The sequence below is a fragment of the Somniosus microcephalus genome, chromosome 4 (assembly GCF_052327205.1).
Source record: "Somniosus microcephalus isolate GS21.2 chromosome 4, FLI_Smic_1.0, whole genome shotgun sequence".
Taxonomy (NCBI): domain Eukaryota; kingdom Metazoa; phylum Chordata; class Chondrichthyes; order Squaliformes; family Somniosidae; genus Somniosus; species Somniosus microcephalus.
The window spans coordinates 311,840,331-311,856,608 of record NC_140990.1 but is presented as its reverse complement, the minus strand read 5'-3'; the positions used below and the strand labels follow the sequence as shown (position 1 = coordinate 311,856,608).

Below are 16,278 nucleotides of genomic sequence, written 5' to 3'. Positions count from 1 at the left end.
CTCACACTGGAATCATAGTGAGTGTCTCAGCAGCTCACTCACACTGGAATCACAGTGAGAGTCTCAGCAGCTCACTCACACTGGAATCACAGTGAGTGTCTCAGCAGCTCACTCACATGGGAATCACAGTGTCTCAGCAGCTCACTCACACTGGAATCACAGTGAGTGTCTCAACACCTCACTCACACTGGAATCACAGTGTGTGTCAGCAGCTCACTCACACTGGAATCACAGTGTGTGTCTCAGCAGCTCACTCACACTGGAATCACAGTGTGTGTCTCTGCAGCTCACTCACACTGGAATCAGTGTCTCAGCAGCTCACTCACACTGGAATCACAGTCTGTGTCTCAGCAGCTCACTCACACTGGAATCATTGTGTCTCAGCAGCTCACTCACACTGGAATCACAGTGAGTGTCTCAGCAGCTCACTCACACTGGAATCACAGTGTGTGTCTCAGCAGCTAACACTGGAATCACAGTGTGTGTCTCAGCAGCTCACTCACACTGGAATCGCAGTGTGTGCCTCAGCAGCTCACTCACACTGGAATCACTGTGTGTCTCAGCAGCTCACTCACACTGGAATCACAGTGTCTCAGCAGCTCACTCACACTGGAATCACAGTGAGTGTCTCAGCAGCTCACTCTGTAATCACATTGTGTGTCTCAGCAGCTCACTCACACTGGAATCACAGTGAGTGTCTCAGCAGCTCACTCACTGGAATCACAGTGTGTCTCTCAGCAGCTCACTCACACTGGCATCACAGTGTGTGTCTCAGCAGCTCACTCACACTGGAATCACAGTGAGTGTCTCAGCAGCTCACTCACTGGAATCACAGTGTGTCTCTCAGCAGCTCACTCACACTGGCATCACAGTGTGTGTCTCAGCAGCTCACTCACACTGGAATCACAGTGAGTGTCTCAGCAGCTCACTCACTGGAATCACAGTGTGTGTCTCAGCAGCTCTCACACTGGAATCACAGTGTGTGTCTCAGCAGCTCACTCACACTGGTTTTGTGAAGTGTGTGTCTCATCAGCACTGAATGGTTTTGTGTAGTATGAAAAGTGTTGTGCACTCAGACTGGTTGAGGATAGTATGAGGTTTCAATAAAGTCCTGATCCTGCATTACTACAGCCGAGTGTGTGTGTAATCTGACATTTAAAGCAGCGAAACGAAAAAGAAGAAAGCAGTCCCAAGGGTCACAGGTGAACAGCTGTGGAGGGCATCACACTTCAACATCACAATGCAAATGGCATATTGGCCTTTATTGCAAGGGTGTTTGAGTACCAGAGTAAGGAAGTCTTACTGCAAATATATAGGGCCCTGGTGAGAACACACCTGGAGTATTGTGCAGTTTTGATCTCCTTACCAAAAGGATAGATGCACTTGCCTTGGAGGGAGTGCAACGAAGGTTCACCAGACTGGTTCCTGGGATGAGAGGGCTGTCCTATGAGGAGAGATTGAGAACAATGCACCTATATTCTCTGGAGTTTAGAAGAATGAGAGGTGATTTCATAACTTATAAAATTCTTAAGAGGGCTTGACAGGGGAGATGCTGAGAGGATGTTTCCCCTGGCTGGAGAATCTAGAACCAGGGGTCGCAGTCTCAGGATAAGGGGTCGGCCATTTAGGGCCGAGATGAAGAGAAATTTCTTCACTCAGAGGGTTGTGAATCTTCGGAATTCTCTACCCCAGAGGGCTGTGGATGTTCAGTCGTTGAGTATATTCAAGACAGAGATCGATAGATTTTTGGGCACTAAGGGAATCCAGGGATATGGGGATAAAGCGGGAAAGTGGAGTTGAGGTAGAAGATCAGCCATGATCTTATTGAAGGCTCGAGGGGCCGTATGGCCAACTCCTGCTCCTAATTCTTATGTTCATATAACCTAATCCTGTAACCACCTTTTTTTAAATTATTAATTCCTGGGGTGTGAGCATTTATTGCCCATCTCGCTGATCGACAGGCACTCTGACAGGGGCCGGGAGAGAAACACCATTTACTGGGCAATATTCCATTGCAGTCGTGCTAATATTTGTGTTTGAGCAACTTGACCCAGGACAGGGTGGCCAAGGCTGGCCAGGAGGCCAAGGAGCTCCCATCCACGCTGCCATGGGACGGGAGCCAAGCAGTTGGCATGATTCTTGGAGGGGGAGCAGTGTAGATTAACCAGAATGATACCGGGGCTAAAAGGGTTAAATTATGAGCACAGGTTACACAGACTAGGCTGGTATTCCATTGAGTTTAGAAGTTTGAGGGGTGAGCTACTTGAGGTGCTTAGGATGATTAAAGGAACTGATAGGGTAGATAGAAACTATTTCCTCTTGTGGGGAGTCCGCTTGATTGGCACCCCATCCACCACCTTAAACATTCACTCCCTCCACCACCGGCGTACCATGGCTGCAGTGTGCACCATCTACAAGATGCACTGCCGCAACTCGCCAAGGTTTCTTTGGCAGCACCTCCCAAACCCGCGACCTCTTCCACCTAGAAGGACAAGGGCAGCAGGCGCATGGGAACACCACCACCTCCAAGTTCCCCTCCAAATCACACACCATCCTGACGTGGAAATATATCGCCGATCCTTCGTCGTCACTGGGTCAAAATCCTGGAACTCCCTCCCTGACAGCACTGTGGGAGTACCATCACCACACGGACTGCAGCGGTTCAAGAAGGCGGCTCACCACCACCTTCTCGAGGGCAATTAGGGACGGGCAATAAAGGCTGGCATTGCCAGCGATGCCCACATCCCATGAACAAATAATTTTTTTTAAACTTAAAATTAGAGCGAGGCCGTTCAGGCGTGATGTCAGGAAGCACTTCTTCGCCCAAAGATAAGTGGGAATCTGGAACTCTCTTCCCCAAAGGGCTGTTGAGGCTGTGAGGGTCAATTGTAAAATTTCAAAACTGAGATTGATAGATTTTTGTTGGGTAAGGGTATTAAGGGATACAGAACCAAGGTGGGTAGGTGGAGTTAAGATACAGATCAGCCGTGATCTAATTGAATGGTGGAACAGGCTGGAGGGGCTGAATGGTCTCCTCCTGTTGCCATGACATAGTGGGGAAAGGTGGTGGGAAACACCGGTCACGGTCTAACTTTATACACAAACTAGGGTTGTATTCCCTGGAATTTAGAAGGTTAAGGGGTGATTTGATCGATGTTTTCAAGATATTAAGGGGAACTGATAGGGGAGATAGAGAAACTATTTCTGCTGGTTGGGGAGTCTAGGACTAGGGGGCATCGTCTAAAAATTAGAGCCAGACCTTTCAAGAGTGAAATTAGGAAACACTTCTACACACAAAGGGTGGGAGAAGTTTGGAACTCTCTTCCGCAAACGGCAATTGATGCTAGATCAATTGTCAATTTTAAATCTGAAACTGATAAGATTTTTGTTAACCAAAGGTATTAAGGGATATGAGGAAAAGGCGGGTATGATTAGGTCACAGATCAGCCATGAACTCATTGAATGGCGGAACAGGTTCGAGGGGCTCAATGGCCTCCTCCTGTTCCCATTTTCCCAATCCAGGGGCCCAGGACCACTCCATTTAAACCCTGACCCATGGGTGTTGACCTGCTCCTACTGACTCCTAACCTGGGGCCTGGGTCACTGTCCTGAAGCTGGGGCTTGCTGTGGGTCACAGAAATAAAAATTCAATCTTCAGCGAAAGGCAGTGGTCAGATTTTGTCACGCAGCCATTGCCATGACAGTCACATACTCTACATAGACAGTCTGTAGCACAGGATCACCCTGCGACTTCTGACTGGCTCCTTCCCCTGATCCCACTGACCAATCATTGATCGAGCACTTCACTCCATCCCCAATAGCCGCCCGGTTTCACTGCCACTAATTGACCCCCTGGCCCAGCCGTGGTATCACTCTCTCCTCCGAATCGCAAGGTCGTGGGTTCAAGTCCCACTCCAGAGACACGAGTACAAAAATCCAGACTGACACACCCATTGCAGCACTGAGGGAGGGCTGCACTGTCGGAGGTGCCGTCTTTCGGATGAGATGTTAAACCATCTGCCCTCTCAGGTGGACGTAAAAGATCCCACGGCCACTATTTTGAAGAGCAGGGGTGCTCTCCCCGGTGTCCTGACCAATATTAACACCCGAGCAGGCTAAGGAGAACTTCATGATCGGTGAATTCGTTTTCGAAGTAATTACTTTGGTTGTTGTGTCGGCAAAGACTTCACAACAGTTTGCACACAGCAAGATTCCACAGACAGCAACATGAGATTATGGGCCAGTTAATCTTCTGCCGAGGTTAACCCTCCACACACCAACAGAAACAAAAGCATCTCCCCAGACACATCGAGCACCAAGGACAGGCATTGCATTGAGGTTTTATTCTTATATAAATAGAGTGACGTTTTTCAGTGCTGGGGCCCCTGGTCCCCTTCCCTCTCCCAGGGGGAAAGCGGGTTCATCCTTCCTGGCCCTCACTCAATGATCTGCTGGATGCCCTCAATGGCTCTGAGGGGCTCGAGTTTACACAGCAGGAAGTGCCCCTGTACCTGGGCGGCACTGATCCTGTCGGAGAGGGCCAGCGCTCTGTCCGCGAATTCCTCCGCCATGGTCGCTGGCTGCTCCGGGTAGAATCGCTGGAACATCTGGGACAGCTGCCAGTGGGAGCAGTATCCGACAAACTGCTTGTGGTCCACTCGTCCCGGGCGGATCAGAGCAGGATCCAGCCTGCGGAGAGACACAAAGCAGGGAGGTGATCCTTACTGGGGGGAACAAACCTCGTTACTGGGGGAACAACTTATATTTATACAGCGCCTTTAACATAGTGAAACGTCCCAAGGCGCTTCACAGGAGCTTTATGAAACAAAATGCGACACTGAGCCACAAAAGGAGATATTAGGACAGGTGACAAAAACCTTGGTCAAAGAGGGAGGTTTTAAGGAACGTCTTAAAGGAGGAGGTGGAGAGGATTAGGAAGAGAATTCCAGTGTTTAGGGCTTTGGCAGCTGGACGCACGGCCGCCAATGGTGGAGCGATGGAATACGAGGATGCACAAGAGGCCGTAAATAGAGGAGCGCAGAGATATGGACAGGGAGATCTCGACCCTGCAGCAGGGGAACGAGCCTTTCACATTATTAAGGGGCTAATTAAATTAGGTTGGCTTAGAGGGTTAGATTAGGATAGGTTGCATAACGTTGGCTTGTAATCCCTTGAGTTTACAAGATTGATGGGTGATCTAATTGAGGTGTTTAAAACGTTACAAGGATTCGATAGGGTGGATAGAGAGAAACTATTTCCTCTGGTGGAAGAATCATGAACAAGGGGGCATAACATTAAAATTAGAGCCAGGCCGTTCAGGGGTGATGTCAGGAAGCATTTCTTCACACCAAGGGTAGTGGAAATCTGGAACTCTCTCCCCCAACAGGCTGTGGGTGCTGGGGGTCAATTGGAGCTTCCAAAACAGGTCGATTTTTGTTGGACAAGGATATCAAGGGATATGGAGCAGAGGCAGGTAAATGGAGTTGAGGTACAGGCTCGAGGGGCTGAATGGCCTCCTCCTGTTCCTGTGTAACAGGCTCGAGGGGGCTGAATCGCCTCCTCCTGTTCCTGTGTAACAGGCTCGAGGGGCTGAATGGCCTCCTGTTCCTGTGTAACAGGCTCGAGGGGCTGAATGGCCTCCTCCTGTTCCGGCGTAACAGGCTCGAGGGGCTGAATGGCCTCCTCCTGTTCCTGTGCAACAGTCTCAAGAGGCTGAATGGCCTCCTCCTGTTCCTGTGCAACAGTCTCAAGGGGCTGAATGGCCTCCTCCTGTTCCTGTGCTCTCGAGAGGCTGAATGGTCTCCTCCTTTTCCTATCTGAGTCACACGATGGCCCCTAGTTTTGGACTCCCCCCCACAACATCTTCTCTACATCTACCCTATCAAACCCCTTCATAATTTTAAAGACCTCTATTAGGTCACCCCTCAGCCTTCTCTTACCAGCTTGTTCAGTTTTTCCTGATAGTTATAACCTCTCAGTTCTGGTACCATCTTTGTAAATCTTTGTTGTACCTTCTCCAGTGCTTCTATACCCTTATTTATAATATGGAGACCAGAACTGTTCACAATACTCCAAGTGTGGTCTAACCAAGATTCTATACACGTTTAACATAACTTCTCTGCTTTTCAATTCGATCCTCTAGAAGTGAACCCCAGTGCTTTGTTTGCTATTTTTCTGGCCTTATGAGCCTGTGTCGTTACTTTTAGTGATTTGTGTATCTGTACCCCCAGGTCCCTCTGCATCTCTATCCCATTCAGACATTTATTTTCCAAGCAGTATGTGACCTCCTTATTCCGCCTACCAAAATGCCCCTCACAATTATCGATATTGAAGTTCATTTGCCATTTACATGCCCATTCTGCAAGTTTCTTAACGTCTTCTGGTATTTTGCTGTCCCTTATGGACCCTTATATCCATCTGCTTAGACACCTGGTTGGGCGGGAGGGGGTGGCGGGTGGAGTTTTGACCCCTACATGGTGGATACCCCACCCTGGAAGAAAGCCGCCACTGGGGCATGAACCAAGGCGCCACTACGCATCCATTACAGGGTTATATCTTGATAGTTTATGCGCCAGTTTATACAGCGGGCAATATAATGCCTTTGGAAAAGGTTCAGCAGAGAGCCAGCTTAAAGAAGCGTAGTTACTAGATTGGCTTATAGAGCGGGGACTATTCACTTTATAGCGGCATAGACTTAGAGGAGACCTGACAGAGGTCTATAAAATAACTAGGGCTGGATCACGTCCCTATTGAGATAATTCCAGTTGGACAGATTGGGGAGGACCAGGAGACCAGAGTTTAAAGTGTGGAAGAGTGGGAATAGACTGGATGTTGGGTGGTTCCTCTTTCCCCAGGGAGCAGCGAGTCTCTGGAATGTGTTGCGGGCAGGTGCGGTGGGTGCTGGCTCGCTGCCGCCCAGAGGGAGCTGGGCCGGTTCCTGACTGGGGCAGAGATTGCATCATAGAGAAGGTCAGTGTCTTTATAGAGAACACTGGGTCCGTGTGATCTCCCGGACTGGTTTCCATCGCATGAGGGGGTCGGAGAGGAAATTCCAGATATTTTTTCCGTTATTGACCCTGGGAGTTTTTGCCTCTCCCAGACGATTCCATGGCGGGGGCGGGAGGAGGTAGGAAGTATTTAGTTACGATGCTCTTTGATGTAGGAGATTTACCCCATATTCCTACGGACGCAGAGTGAAGAACGGCTACTACCTGTCCAAGTAATTTGTGGTCATGAACACCAGTCTCGCTTCAGTCGATGCGACACCATCGAGTGCATTTAGCAAACCGCTGAGTGTCAGACGGCCCATTCCCTGGTACATCGCGGGATCTGTAATCACAAACAAACCGGTCACTGTTCAGTAGGTCTCAGTCTGAAGAGTCAGAAAGTCATGGGTTCGAGTCTCACTCCAGAGATTTGAGCTCATAATCCAGGCTGACACTAGCCAGAGCAGTGCTGAGGGAGCGCTGCACTGTCGGAGGGGCAGTACTGAGGGAGCACTGCACGGTCGGCGGGGCAGTACTGAGGGAGCGCTGCACTGTCGGAGGTTCAGTACTGAGGGAGCGCTACACTGTCGGAGGGGCTGTACTGTCGGAGGTTCAGCACTGAGGGAGTGCTGCACTGTCGGAGGGGCAGTACTGAGGGAGCGCTGCACGGTCGGAGGGCAGTCCTGAGACAGCGCCGCACTGTCGGAGGGTCAGTACTGAGGGAGCGCCGCACTGTCGAAGGGGCAGTACTGAGGGAGCGTTGCACTGTCGGAGGGGCAGTACCGAGGGAGGGCCACACTGTTGGGGGGGCAGTACTGAGGGAGCGCTGCACTGTCGGAGAGGCAGTACTGAGGGAGGCCCACACTGTCGGAGAGGCAGTACTGAGGGAGCGCTGCACTGTCGGAGGGGCAGTACTGAGGGAGCGCCGCACTGTCGAAGGGGCAGTACTGAGGGAGCGTTGCACTGTCGGAGGGGCAGTACTGAGGGAGGGCCACACTGTCGGAGGGGCAGTACTGAGGGAGCGCTGCACTGTTGGAGGGGCAGTACTGAGGGAGGGCCACACTGTCGGACAGGCAGTACTGAGGGAGCGCTGCACTGTCGGAGGGGCAGTACTGAGGGAGCGCCGCACTGTCGAAGGGGCAGTACTGAGGGAGCGTTGCACTGTCGGAGGGGCAGTACTGAGGGAGGGCCACACTGTCGGACAGGCAGTACTGAGGGAGCGCTGCACTGTCGGAGGGGCAGTACTGAGGGAGGGCCACACTGTCGGAGAGGCAGTACTGAGGGAGCGCTGCACTGTCGGAGGGGCAGTACTGAGGGAGCGCCGCACTGGGAGGGGCAGTACTGAGGGAGCGCTGCACTGTCGGAGGGGCAGTACTGAGGGAGCGCTGCACTGGGAGGGGCAGTACTGAGGGAGCACCGCACTGTCGGAGCGGCAGTACTGAGAGAGCGCTGCACTGGGAGGGGCAGTACTGAGGGAGCGCCGCACTGTCGGAGGGGCAGTACTGAGGGAGTGCTGCACTGTCGGAGGTGCCGTCTTTCGGATGAGACGTTAAACCCAGGCCCCGCCTGCCCTCTCAGGGGGAACGTAAAAGATCCCATGGCCACTGTTTGAAAGAAGAGCAGGGGAGATGTCCGGGGCCAATATTTATCCCTCAACCAACATTACTAAAACAGATGAACTGGTCATCATCACATTGCTGTTTGTGGGAGCTTGCTGTGCGCAATTTGGCTGCTGCATTTCCTACATTACAACAGTGACTACACTTCAAAATTACTTCATTGGCTGTAATTGTTGTCCCACCTGTCCCCTCCCCAGCCAGGATCAGGCCTCTCGTTCACCTGTGGGACTCATGGGTCTGGGGCCTCCAATGGGCTTCGATTAGGAGCAGGGGCACCAACTGAACGACAACGACAACAGGTTCTGGTCTCTGAGTGACGCTCTCCCAGAACATCCTGTGAGGATTCTGAAGTGCCAAGAGACGGACAGACAGAGCGCGAGACCGAGCGAGCGAGACACACAGAGACAGAGAAAAGTGAGACAGAGAGAGACACAGAAGACAGAACTCCCAAGTGAACAATACAGAGAGGGAGACAGAGACAGAACGAGGTTTAGAGACAGATTCAGGAGCAGGAAAGCCCGTGCGGAGCTGTGACTGTGAGGAACGTGGACTCACTTTCTTTGGCCAGGTCGCGGCTGACAAAGGCTGCGTCCACATCCTCCAGTAGGACAATGCTCTGCTGCGGGGCCGCGCTGAGCAGGTGGTTGAGCCGGTCGTCAGTCAGGCTCCGGTCGCTCAGGCTCATCAGGCAGATGCTGAACTCGAGCTCGCCCGCCAGCGCTGTGCTGAGGGGGCAGGGAGGAGAGAAAGGCAGAGGTCAGTTCGGAAACGGCCGCATCGATCCGCGCGCACCCTGGTGAGTCACAGGCCCAGGCAGGTCACTGAAGTCCCGTGACCCACAGGGTCTGATTCCAATACAAGTAAAGTTGCCTCTGTTGGTCGGACTTTGGGACAATGGATTTACTTATCCAGGACATTGCGCGTCTGATGGTTTATGGGACCCACCTTAACTGGGACCAGGCAACTGATGAGGTGCTAGTAAAGAAAGAAAGACTTGCATTTATATAGCGCCTTTCACGACCACCGGACATTCTAAAGCGCTTTACAGCCAATGAAGTACTTTTTGAAGTGTAGTCGCTGTTGTAATGTAGGAAACACGGCAGCCAATTTGCGCACAGCAAGCTCCCACAAACAGCAATGTGGTAACAACCAGATCATTTGTTTTAGATGTTGGTTGAGGGCTAAATATTGGCCTAGGACACCGGGGAGATCCCCCGGCTCTTCTTCAAAATAGTGCCATGGGATCTTTTACATCCACCTGAGGGGGCAGGCAGGGCCTCGGTTTAACGTCTCATCCGAAAGACGGCACCTCTGACACTGCAGCACTCCCTCAGTACTGCCCCTCCGACAGTGCAGCACTCCCTCAGCACTGCCCCTCCAACAGTGCAGCGCTCCCTCAGCACTGCCCCTCCGACAGTGCAGCGCTCCCTCAGTACTGCCCCTCCGACAGTGCAGCGCTCTCAGCACTGCCCCTCCGACAGTGCAGCGCTCCCTCAGTACTGCCCCTCCGACGGTGCAGCACTCCCTCAGTACTGCCCCTCCGACAGTGCAGCGCTCCCTCAGTACTGCCCCTCCGACAGTGCAGCGCTCTCAGCACTGTCCCTCCGACAGTGCAGCGCTCCCTCAGTACTGCCCCTCCGACGGTGCAGCACTCCCTCAGTACTGCCTCTCCGACAGTGCAGCGCTCCCTCAGTACTGCCCCTCTGACAGAACCACGTTTCCTCAGTACTGCCCCTCCCAACAATGCAGCACTCCCTCAGTACTGCCCCTCCGACAGTGCAGCGCTCCCTCAGTACTCCCGACCCAGTTCCACACAGTAAGATCCTGAGAAAGGGGACAGAACACACCCTTTCACTGTGTGAGAACTTTCACCCTAAAGCTGGCACAGAAGGTCCTGCGATCAGACTAACTTGCCCATAGAGAAATAATTCCTTATTGATATAGCACTTTCGTCATCGAAGCGTGTCCAGGACCTTCAGAAGGCAAATTACAATATTTTGGAAGTACAAAGGTATCAGCTGTGGCTCAGTGGGCAGCACTCTCACCTCTGAGTCAGAAGGTCGTGGGTTCAAATCCCCACTCCAGTGTCTAGGCCGACACTCCCAGTGCAGTACTGAGGGAGTGCTGCACTGTCAGAGGTGCCGTGTTTCGGATGAGACGGCAAACCGAGGCCCCATCTGCTCTCTCGGGCAGACGTAAGAGATCCCACGGCCACTACTTTGAAGAAGAGCAGGGGAGTTCTCCACGGTGTCCTGGGGCTAATATTTATCCCTCAACCAATATCACTAAAAAAAAAGATTATCTGGTCATGGCTGTTTGTGGGAGCTTGCTGTGCGCAAATTGGCTGCTGCGTTTCCCACATTAAAACAGTGACTCCACTTCAAAAGTACTTCATTGGCTGTAAAGCGCTTGGGACATCCTGAGGTCGTGAAAGGCGCTAGAAATAGGAGTGAGTTCTTTCTTTTGACTTATGATGGTAGTGGGGAGTGAAGACTGATCCCACACACACTCCACCACCCCAGTTCCACGTCACTGGTTTAGGTTTCTCTTTCTTACTATTTCACTAACTAGCTGGTAGTTACCTCTACAATTACCCCGCTGCTAAATACTCACATGAAACTGCTCTTCCCACATCCAGGGGGTCCGTACAGTAAGTACCCACGTCGGTACGGAATCCCTGCAGAAAGACCATTCAAACATCACATGGGCGAGCAACAGACAGAGTCGGCACTGAACCGTTAGACTGGCCTGCCGTTGACAGTCCGGGTCCAGCGCACAGACTGGGGAGAGACAGAGGTACAATGGTCATAGCCACACCCTGGAGACTGAAGCCAAGTTCAGCGTTAGACCCCCAGAATAGAGAATACCAGCAGTTTCCCCCTCCCCCAAAGCAAGCCAGGAACATCATAACACCACCTGCCTGGAGACTGACACTGGGCAATGCATTAGAACTCCCAGCGTGGAGATCGCCAGCGCAGTGACTCACCCCCTCCGGCGCAATGACCCTGCCGCCTCCCTCCGGCACAGACACACCCGCACCACCCCCATCCCAGAGAACCCTCCCCCGCCGATCCAGAGAACCCCTCCCTCCCAGAGACCCCTCCCCCTCCCTCCCAGAGACCCCTCCCCCACCGTCCCAGAGAACCCCTCCCTCCCAGAGGCCCCCCTGCTTTCCGTCCCAGAGACAGAACCCCTCCATCCCAGACGCCCCCCACCCTTCTCCGTTCCAGACAACCCCCCCCTCCGTCCCAGAGGAACCTCCCCACCGTCTCCATCCCAGAGAACCCCCCTCTCCGTCCCAGAGACAGAGCCCCTCCGTCCCAGAGACACCCCCCGCCCTTCTCTGTCCCAGAGGAACCTCCCCACCATCTCCGTCCCAGAGACAGAACCCCATCTCCATCTCAGAGATTCCCCCCCACCACCTCTCCGTCCGAGAGAAACTCCCCCCCACCCCACCTTTCCTGAGACCCGCCCCCCCCACTCCGTCCCAGAGACACCCCCAGCCCCCCATGGCGCAGAGAACCCTCCAGCGGCTCACCACCTATGCTCCCCCAATTCGTTTTTTGGCTGCGTGGTCCTTTCAGTTTCGTTTAACATTGAAAGAGTGAGAGCTGTGTGCGCAGGCAAGCTCAGAAGGAACGTTGCTCACCGCCACCTTCTCGAGGGGCAACTAGGGACGGGAAATAAATGGCGGCCTTGCCAGCGACGCCCACATCCCGAGAATGGATGTGCCTGTCCCTTTAACCTGAGCGAGGTTGCCGTTCTGCCCCTTACCTCGGTCCGTGTACCACTTGGGATTCCCGATGAAATCTTTCACGTCCTGGACGATCTTCTCCGAGATTCCTTTCTCCAGCACAACGGAATGGAGGGGCCGCCTGCGCCGCGGGAATCCGAACGGCCGCCATTCCGATCCCATCGCCGTGTACATCACTGTTTTCCCTTCCTGCTGCTTGAGGGCCAGGTCTTTGGCTGAGAGGGAGAAGGAGAGAAAGAGACAAAGGCCAGATAAAGCTCCCCAGCAAATACTGCTGAGCAAACTGCAGTCCGTGCTGCTCACTCTCCGGCTGTCTCTTTATAGAATCTGACAGCATAGGAGGCCATTTGGCCCATCGTGCCTGTGCCGGCCCTTTGGTCGAGCTCTCCAATCAGTCCCACTCCCCCTGCTCTTTCCCCAGAGCCCTGCAAATTTCTCCCCTTCAAGTATTTATCCAATTCCCTTTTGAAAGTTACTATTGAATCTGCTTCCACCGCCCTTTCAGGCAGCACGTTCCAGATCACAACAAATCGCTGCGTAAAAAATTCCCTCTGGTTCTTTTGCCAATCACCTTAAATCTTGCCCTCTCATAATCGACCCTTCAGCCACTGGAAACAGTTTCTCTTTATTTACTCTGTCTAAACTCTTCTCGATTTTGAACACCTCTATCAAATCTCCTCTTAACCTTCACTGCTCTAAGGAGAACAACCCCAGCTTCTCCAGTCTATCCACGGAACTGAAGCCCCTCAGCCCCCGGTATCATTCTAGTAAACTTCCTCTGCACCCTCTCCAGGGTCTTGACAGCCTTCCTAAAGTGTGGTGCCTAGAATTGAACAATACTCCAGCTGGGGCCGAACCAGTGATTTGTAATTTCCTTGCTTTTGTACTCTAAGCCTCGATTAATAAAGCCAGGGATCCCATGTGCGTTTTCTTTAAAACAGCCATCTAAACTTATCCTGCCACCTTCAGAGATTTGTGTATGTACACCCTAGGTCAGTGCCCGCGGTGAGTGACCGAGGGACGGGTCAGTGCCCGCGCGGTGAGTGACCGAGGGACGGGTCAGTGCCCGCGCGGTGAGTGACCGAGGGACGGGTCAGTGCCCGCGCGGTGAGTGACCGAGGGACGGGTCAGTGCCCGCGCGGTGAGTGACCGAGGGACGGGTCAGTGCCCGCGCGGTGAGTGACCGAGGGACGGGTCAGTGCCCGCGCGGTGAGTGACCGAGGGACGGGTCAGTGCCCGCGCGGTGAGTGACCGAGGGACGGGTCAGTGCCCGCGCGGTGAGTGACCGAGGGACGGGTCAGTGCCCGCGCGGTGAGTGACCGAGGGACGGGTCAGTGCCCGCGCGGTGAGTGACCGAGGGACGGGTCACTGCCCGCGCGGTGAGTGACCGAGGGACGGGTCAGTGCCCGCGCGGTGAGTGACCGAGGGACGGGTCAGTGCCCGCGCGGTGAGTGACCGAGGGACGGGTCAGTGCCCGCGCGGTGAGTGACCGAGGGACGGGTCAGTGCCCGCGCGGAGAGTGACCGAGGGACGGGTCAGTGCCCGCGCGGTGAGTGACCGAGGGACGGGTCAGTGCCCGCGCCGTGAGTGACCGAGGGAGGGGTCAGTGCCCACGGCTAGTGACCGAGGGATGGGTCAGTGGCTGCGGCTAGTGACCGAGGGACGGGTCAGTGCCCGCGGCGAGTGACTGATGCGCTATCAATTACTCATAAAAGACTGAGAGTTAGAAGAGTAACTAAAGGCTTTTATTAACAAAAGAATGGAGGTCTGCCTCGAGTGGTCGACCGGTCCAGAAATACAAAGGGCTGGGGAGCAGCCACCTTTATACTAGGACTTGTGGGAGGAGTCAGCCGAGGCATGTCCAGGCATGTACACAATGGAATGCAAACAGTATACAAACAGTGGTTTACCACATTCACCCCTTGTTTAAAATTGAGTCCGGCGGGGTGAAGTGTATTAAAAGTTAGTGTATTGGAGTCTCTCCGGAGGTCTTGTCTGCCGCTGTGATCGGCGTGGCGACGGCAGGGGTAGTGAAGCTTCCGGCATCAAGTCCCGCGTAGGCTGTGGCGCTGGCGTGTCGTCCTCGTAGATGTTGAGCGGGTCGCGGGACCCAGGCCTGCCGTCTGCTGGGGCTGGATATCGGATCGTGGGGGGGGGGGTGGTAGTGGGTAGTGGGTTACTGCAGCCCCCGAGGGTGCAAGGTCTCTTATGGAGACTGTGTCCTCCCGCCCGTCCGGGTACGCAATGTAAGCGTACTGGGGGTTGGCGTGGAGGAGGTCGACCCTCTCGACCAGGGGGTCCGTTTTATGGGTCCTCGCGTGTCTTCTCAGTAGGACCGGCCCTGGGGACGACAGCCATGGCGGTAGCGATGTCCCCGATGTGGACTTCCTTGGGAAGACAAACATTTTCTCATGAGGGGTGGCGTTAGTGGCAGTGCAGAGCAGTGACCGAATAGAGTGGAGCGCATCGGGTAGCACATCCTGCCAGCGGGAGGTTGGAAGGCCCCTAGACTTTAAGGCTAGCAGGGCGGCCTTCCAAACTGTCGCATTTTCTCTTTCCACCTGTCCGTTCCCCCGGGGGTTGTAACTAGTGGTCCTGCTTGTGGCAATACCCCTAGTTAGCAGGTACTGACGGAGTTCGTCGCTCATAAACGATGAGCCCCGGTCGCTATGGATATAGCTGGGGAAACCGAACAGGGTGAAGAGGTCATTTAGGCATTTAATGACCGTGGCACTGGTCATGTCCGGGCAGGGGATGGCGAACGGGAAACGGGAGTACTCATCAATAATATTGAGGAAGTACACGTTGCGGTCGGAGGAGGGGAGAGGCCCTTTAAAATCGACGCTCAGGCGCTCGAAGGGGCGAGTGGCTTTTATCAGGTGAGCCCTGTCTGGTTTATAAAAGTGCGGTTTGCACTCAGCGCAGACTTGGCAGTTCCTGGTCATGGTCCTGACCTCCTCAATGGAGTAAGGTAGGTTGCGGGCCTTGACGAAGTGGAAGAACCTGGTGACCCCCGGGTGGCAGAGGTCATTGTGGAGGGCCCGCAGTCTATCGATCTGCGCGCTGGCGCAGGTGCCACGCGATAGAGCATCCGGGGGTTCGTTGAGCTTCCCGGGCCGGTACAAGATCTCGTAATTGTAGGTGGAAAGTTCGATTCTCCACCTCAAGATCTTGTCATTTTTGATTTTGCCCCTCTGCTTGTTGTTAAACATGAAAGCGACTGAACGCTGGTCAGTCAGCAGGGTAAATCGTTTTCCGGCCAGGTAGTGCCTCCAATGACGCACAGCCTCCACAATAGCCTGGGCCTCCTTCTCAACAGCGGAGTGTCTGGTCTCCGGGCCCTGGAGGGTTCGTGAAAAGAAGGCCACGGGTCTCCCCGCCTGATTGAGGGTAGCGGCCAGGGCAAAGTCGGACGCGTCGCTTTCCACCTGGAAGGGGATGGATTCGTCCACTGCGTGCATGGTGGCTTTGGCGATGTCCTCCTTGATACGGTGGAAGGCTAAGCGGGCCTCTGCCATCAAGGGAAAAGAGGTGGACTTGATCAGCGGACGGGCCTTGTCCGCATAGTAGGGGACCCACTGGGCGTAATAGGAGAAAAACCCTAGGCACCTCTTCAGGGCCTTGAGGCAGTGGGGCAGTGGGAGTTCCATAAGGGGACGCATCCGGTCGGGGTCGGGACCGATGACTCCGTGTTCCACAACACAGCCAAGGATGGCGAGGCGGTTTGTGCGGAATATGCACTTCTCCTCGTTATATGTCAGGTTCAGGAGTTGGGCGGTGCGGAGGAATTTTTCGAGGTTTGCGTCATGGTCCTGCAAGTCACGGCCGCAGATGGTCACATTGTCCAGGTATGGGAAAGTGGCCTGCAACGCATTTTGATCTACCATCCGGTCCATCTCCCTTTGGAAGACGGAGACCC

The 16,278-nt window shown here is 54.0% G+C and overlaps 1 protein-coding gene across 1 annotated transcript in view; it reads right to left on the bottom strand.

Moving 5' to 3' along the window:
• Positions 1 to 4,324: 4,324 nt before the first annotated feature.
• bcs1l (BCS1 ubiquinol-cytochrome c reductase complex chaperone) overlaps positions 4,325 to 16,278 on the bottom strand; it is a 30,937-nt gene continuing 18,983 nt past the window's right edge. The window contains exons 4-8 of the mRNA XM_085986727.1: positions 12,380 to 12,574; positions 11,219 to 11,282; positions 9,161 to 9,330; positions 7,212 to 7,329; positions 4,325 to 4,689 (exon numbers count right to left, since the gene is read on the bottom strand). Coding sequence (XP_085842853.1) covers positions 4,437 to 4,689; positions 7,212 to 7,329; positions 9,161 to 9,330; positions 11,219 to 11,282; positions 12,380 to 12,574 — 800 coding nt within the window. The 3' untranslated portion in view covers positions 4,325 to 4,436. The remainder of the gene's footprint in view (positions 4,690 to 7,211; positions 7,330 to 9,160; positions 9,331 to 11,218; positions 11,283 to 12,379; positions 12,575 to 16,278) is intronic.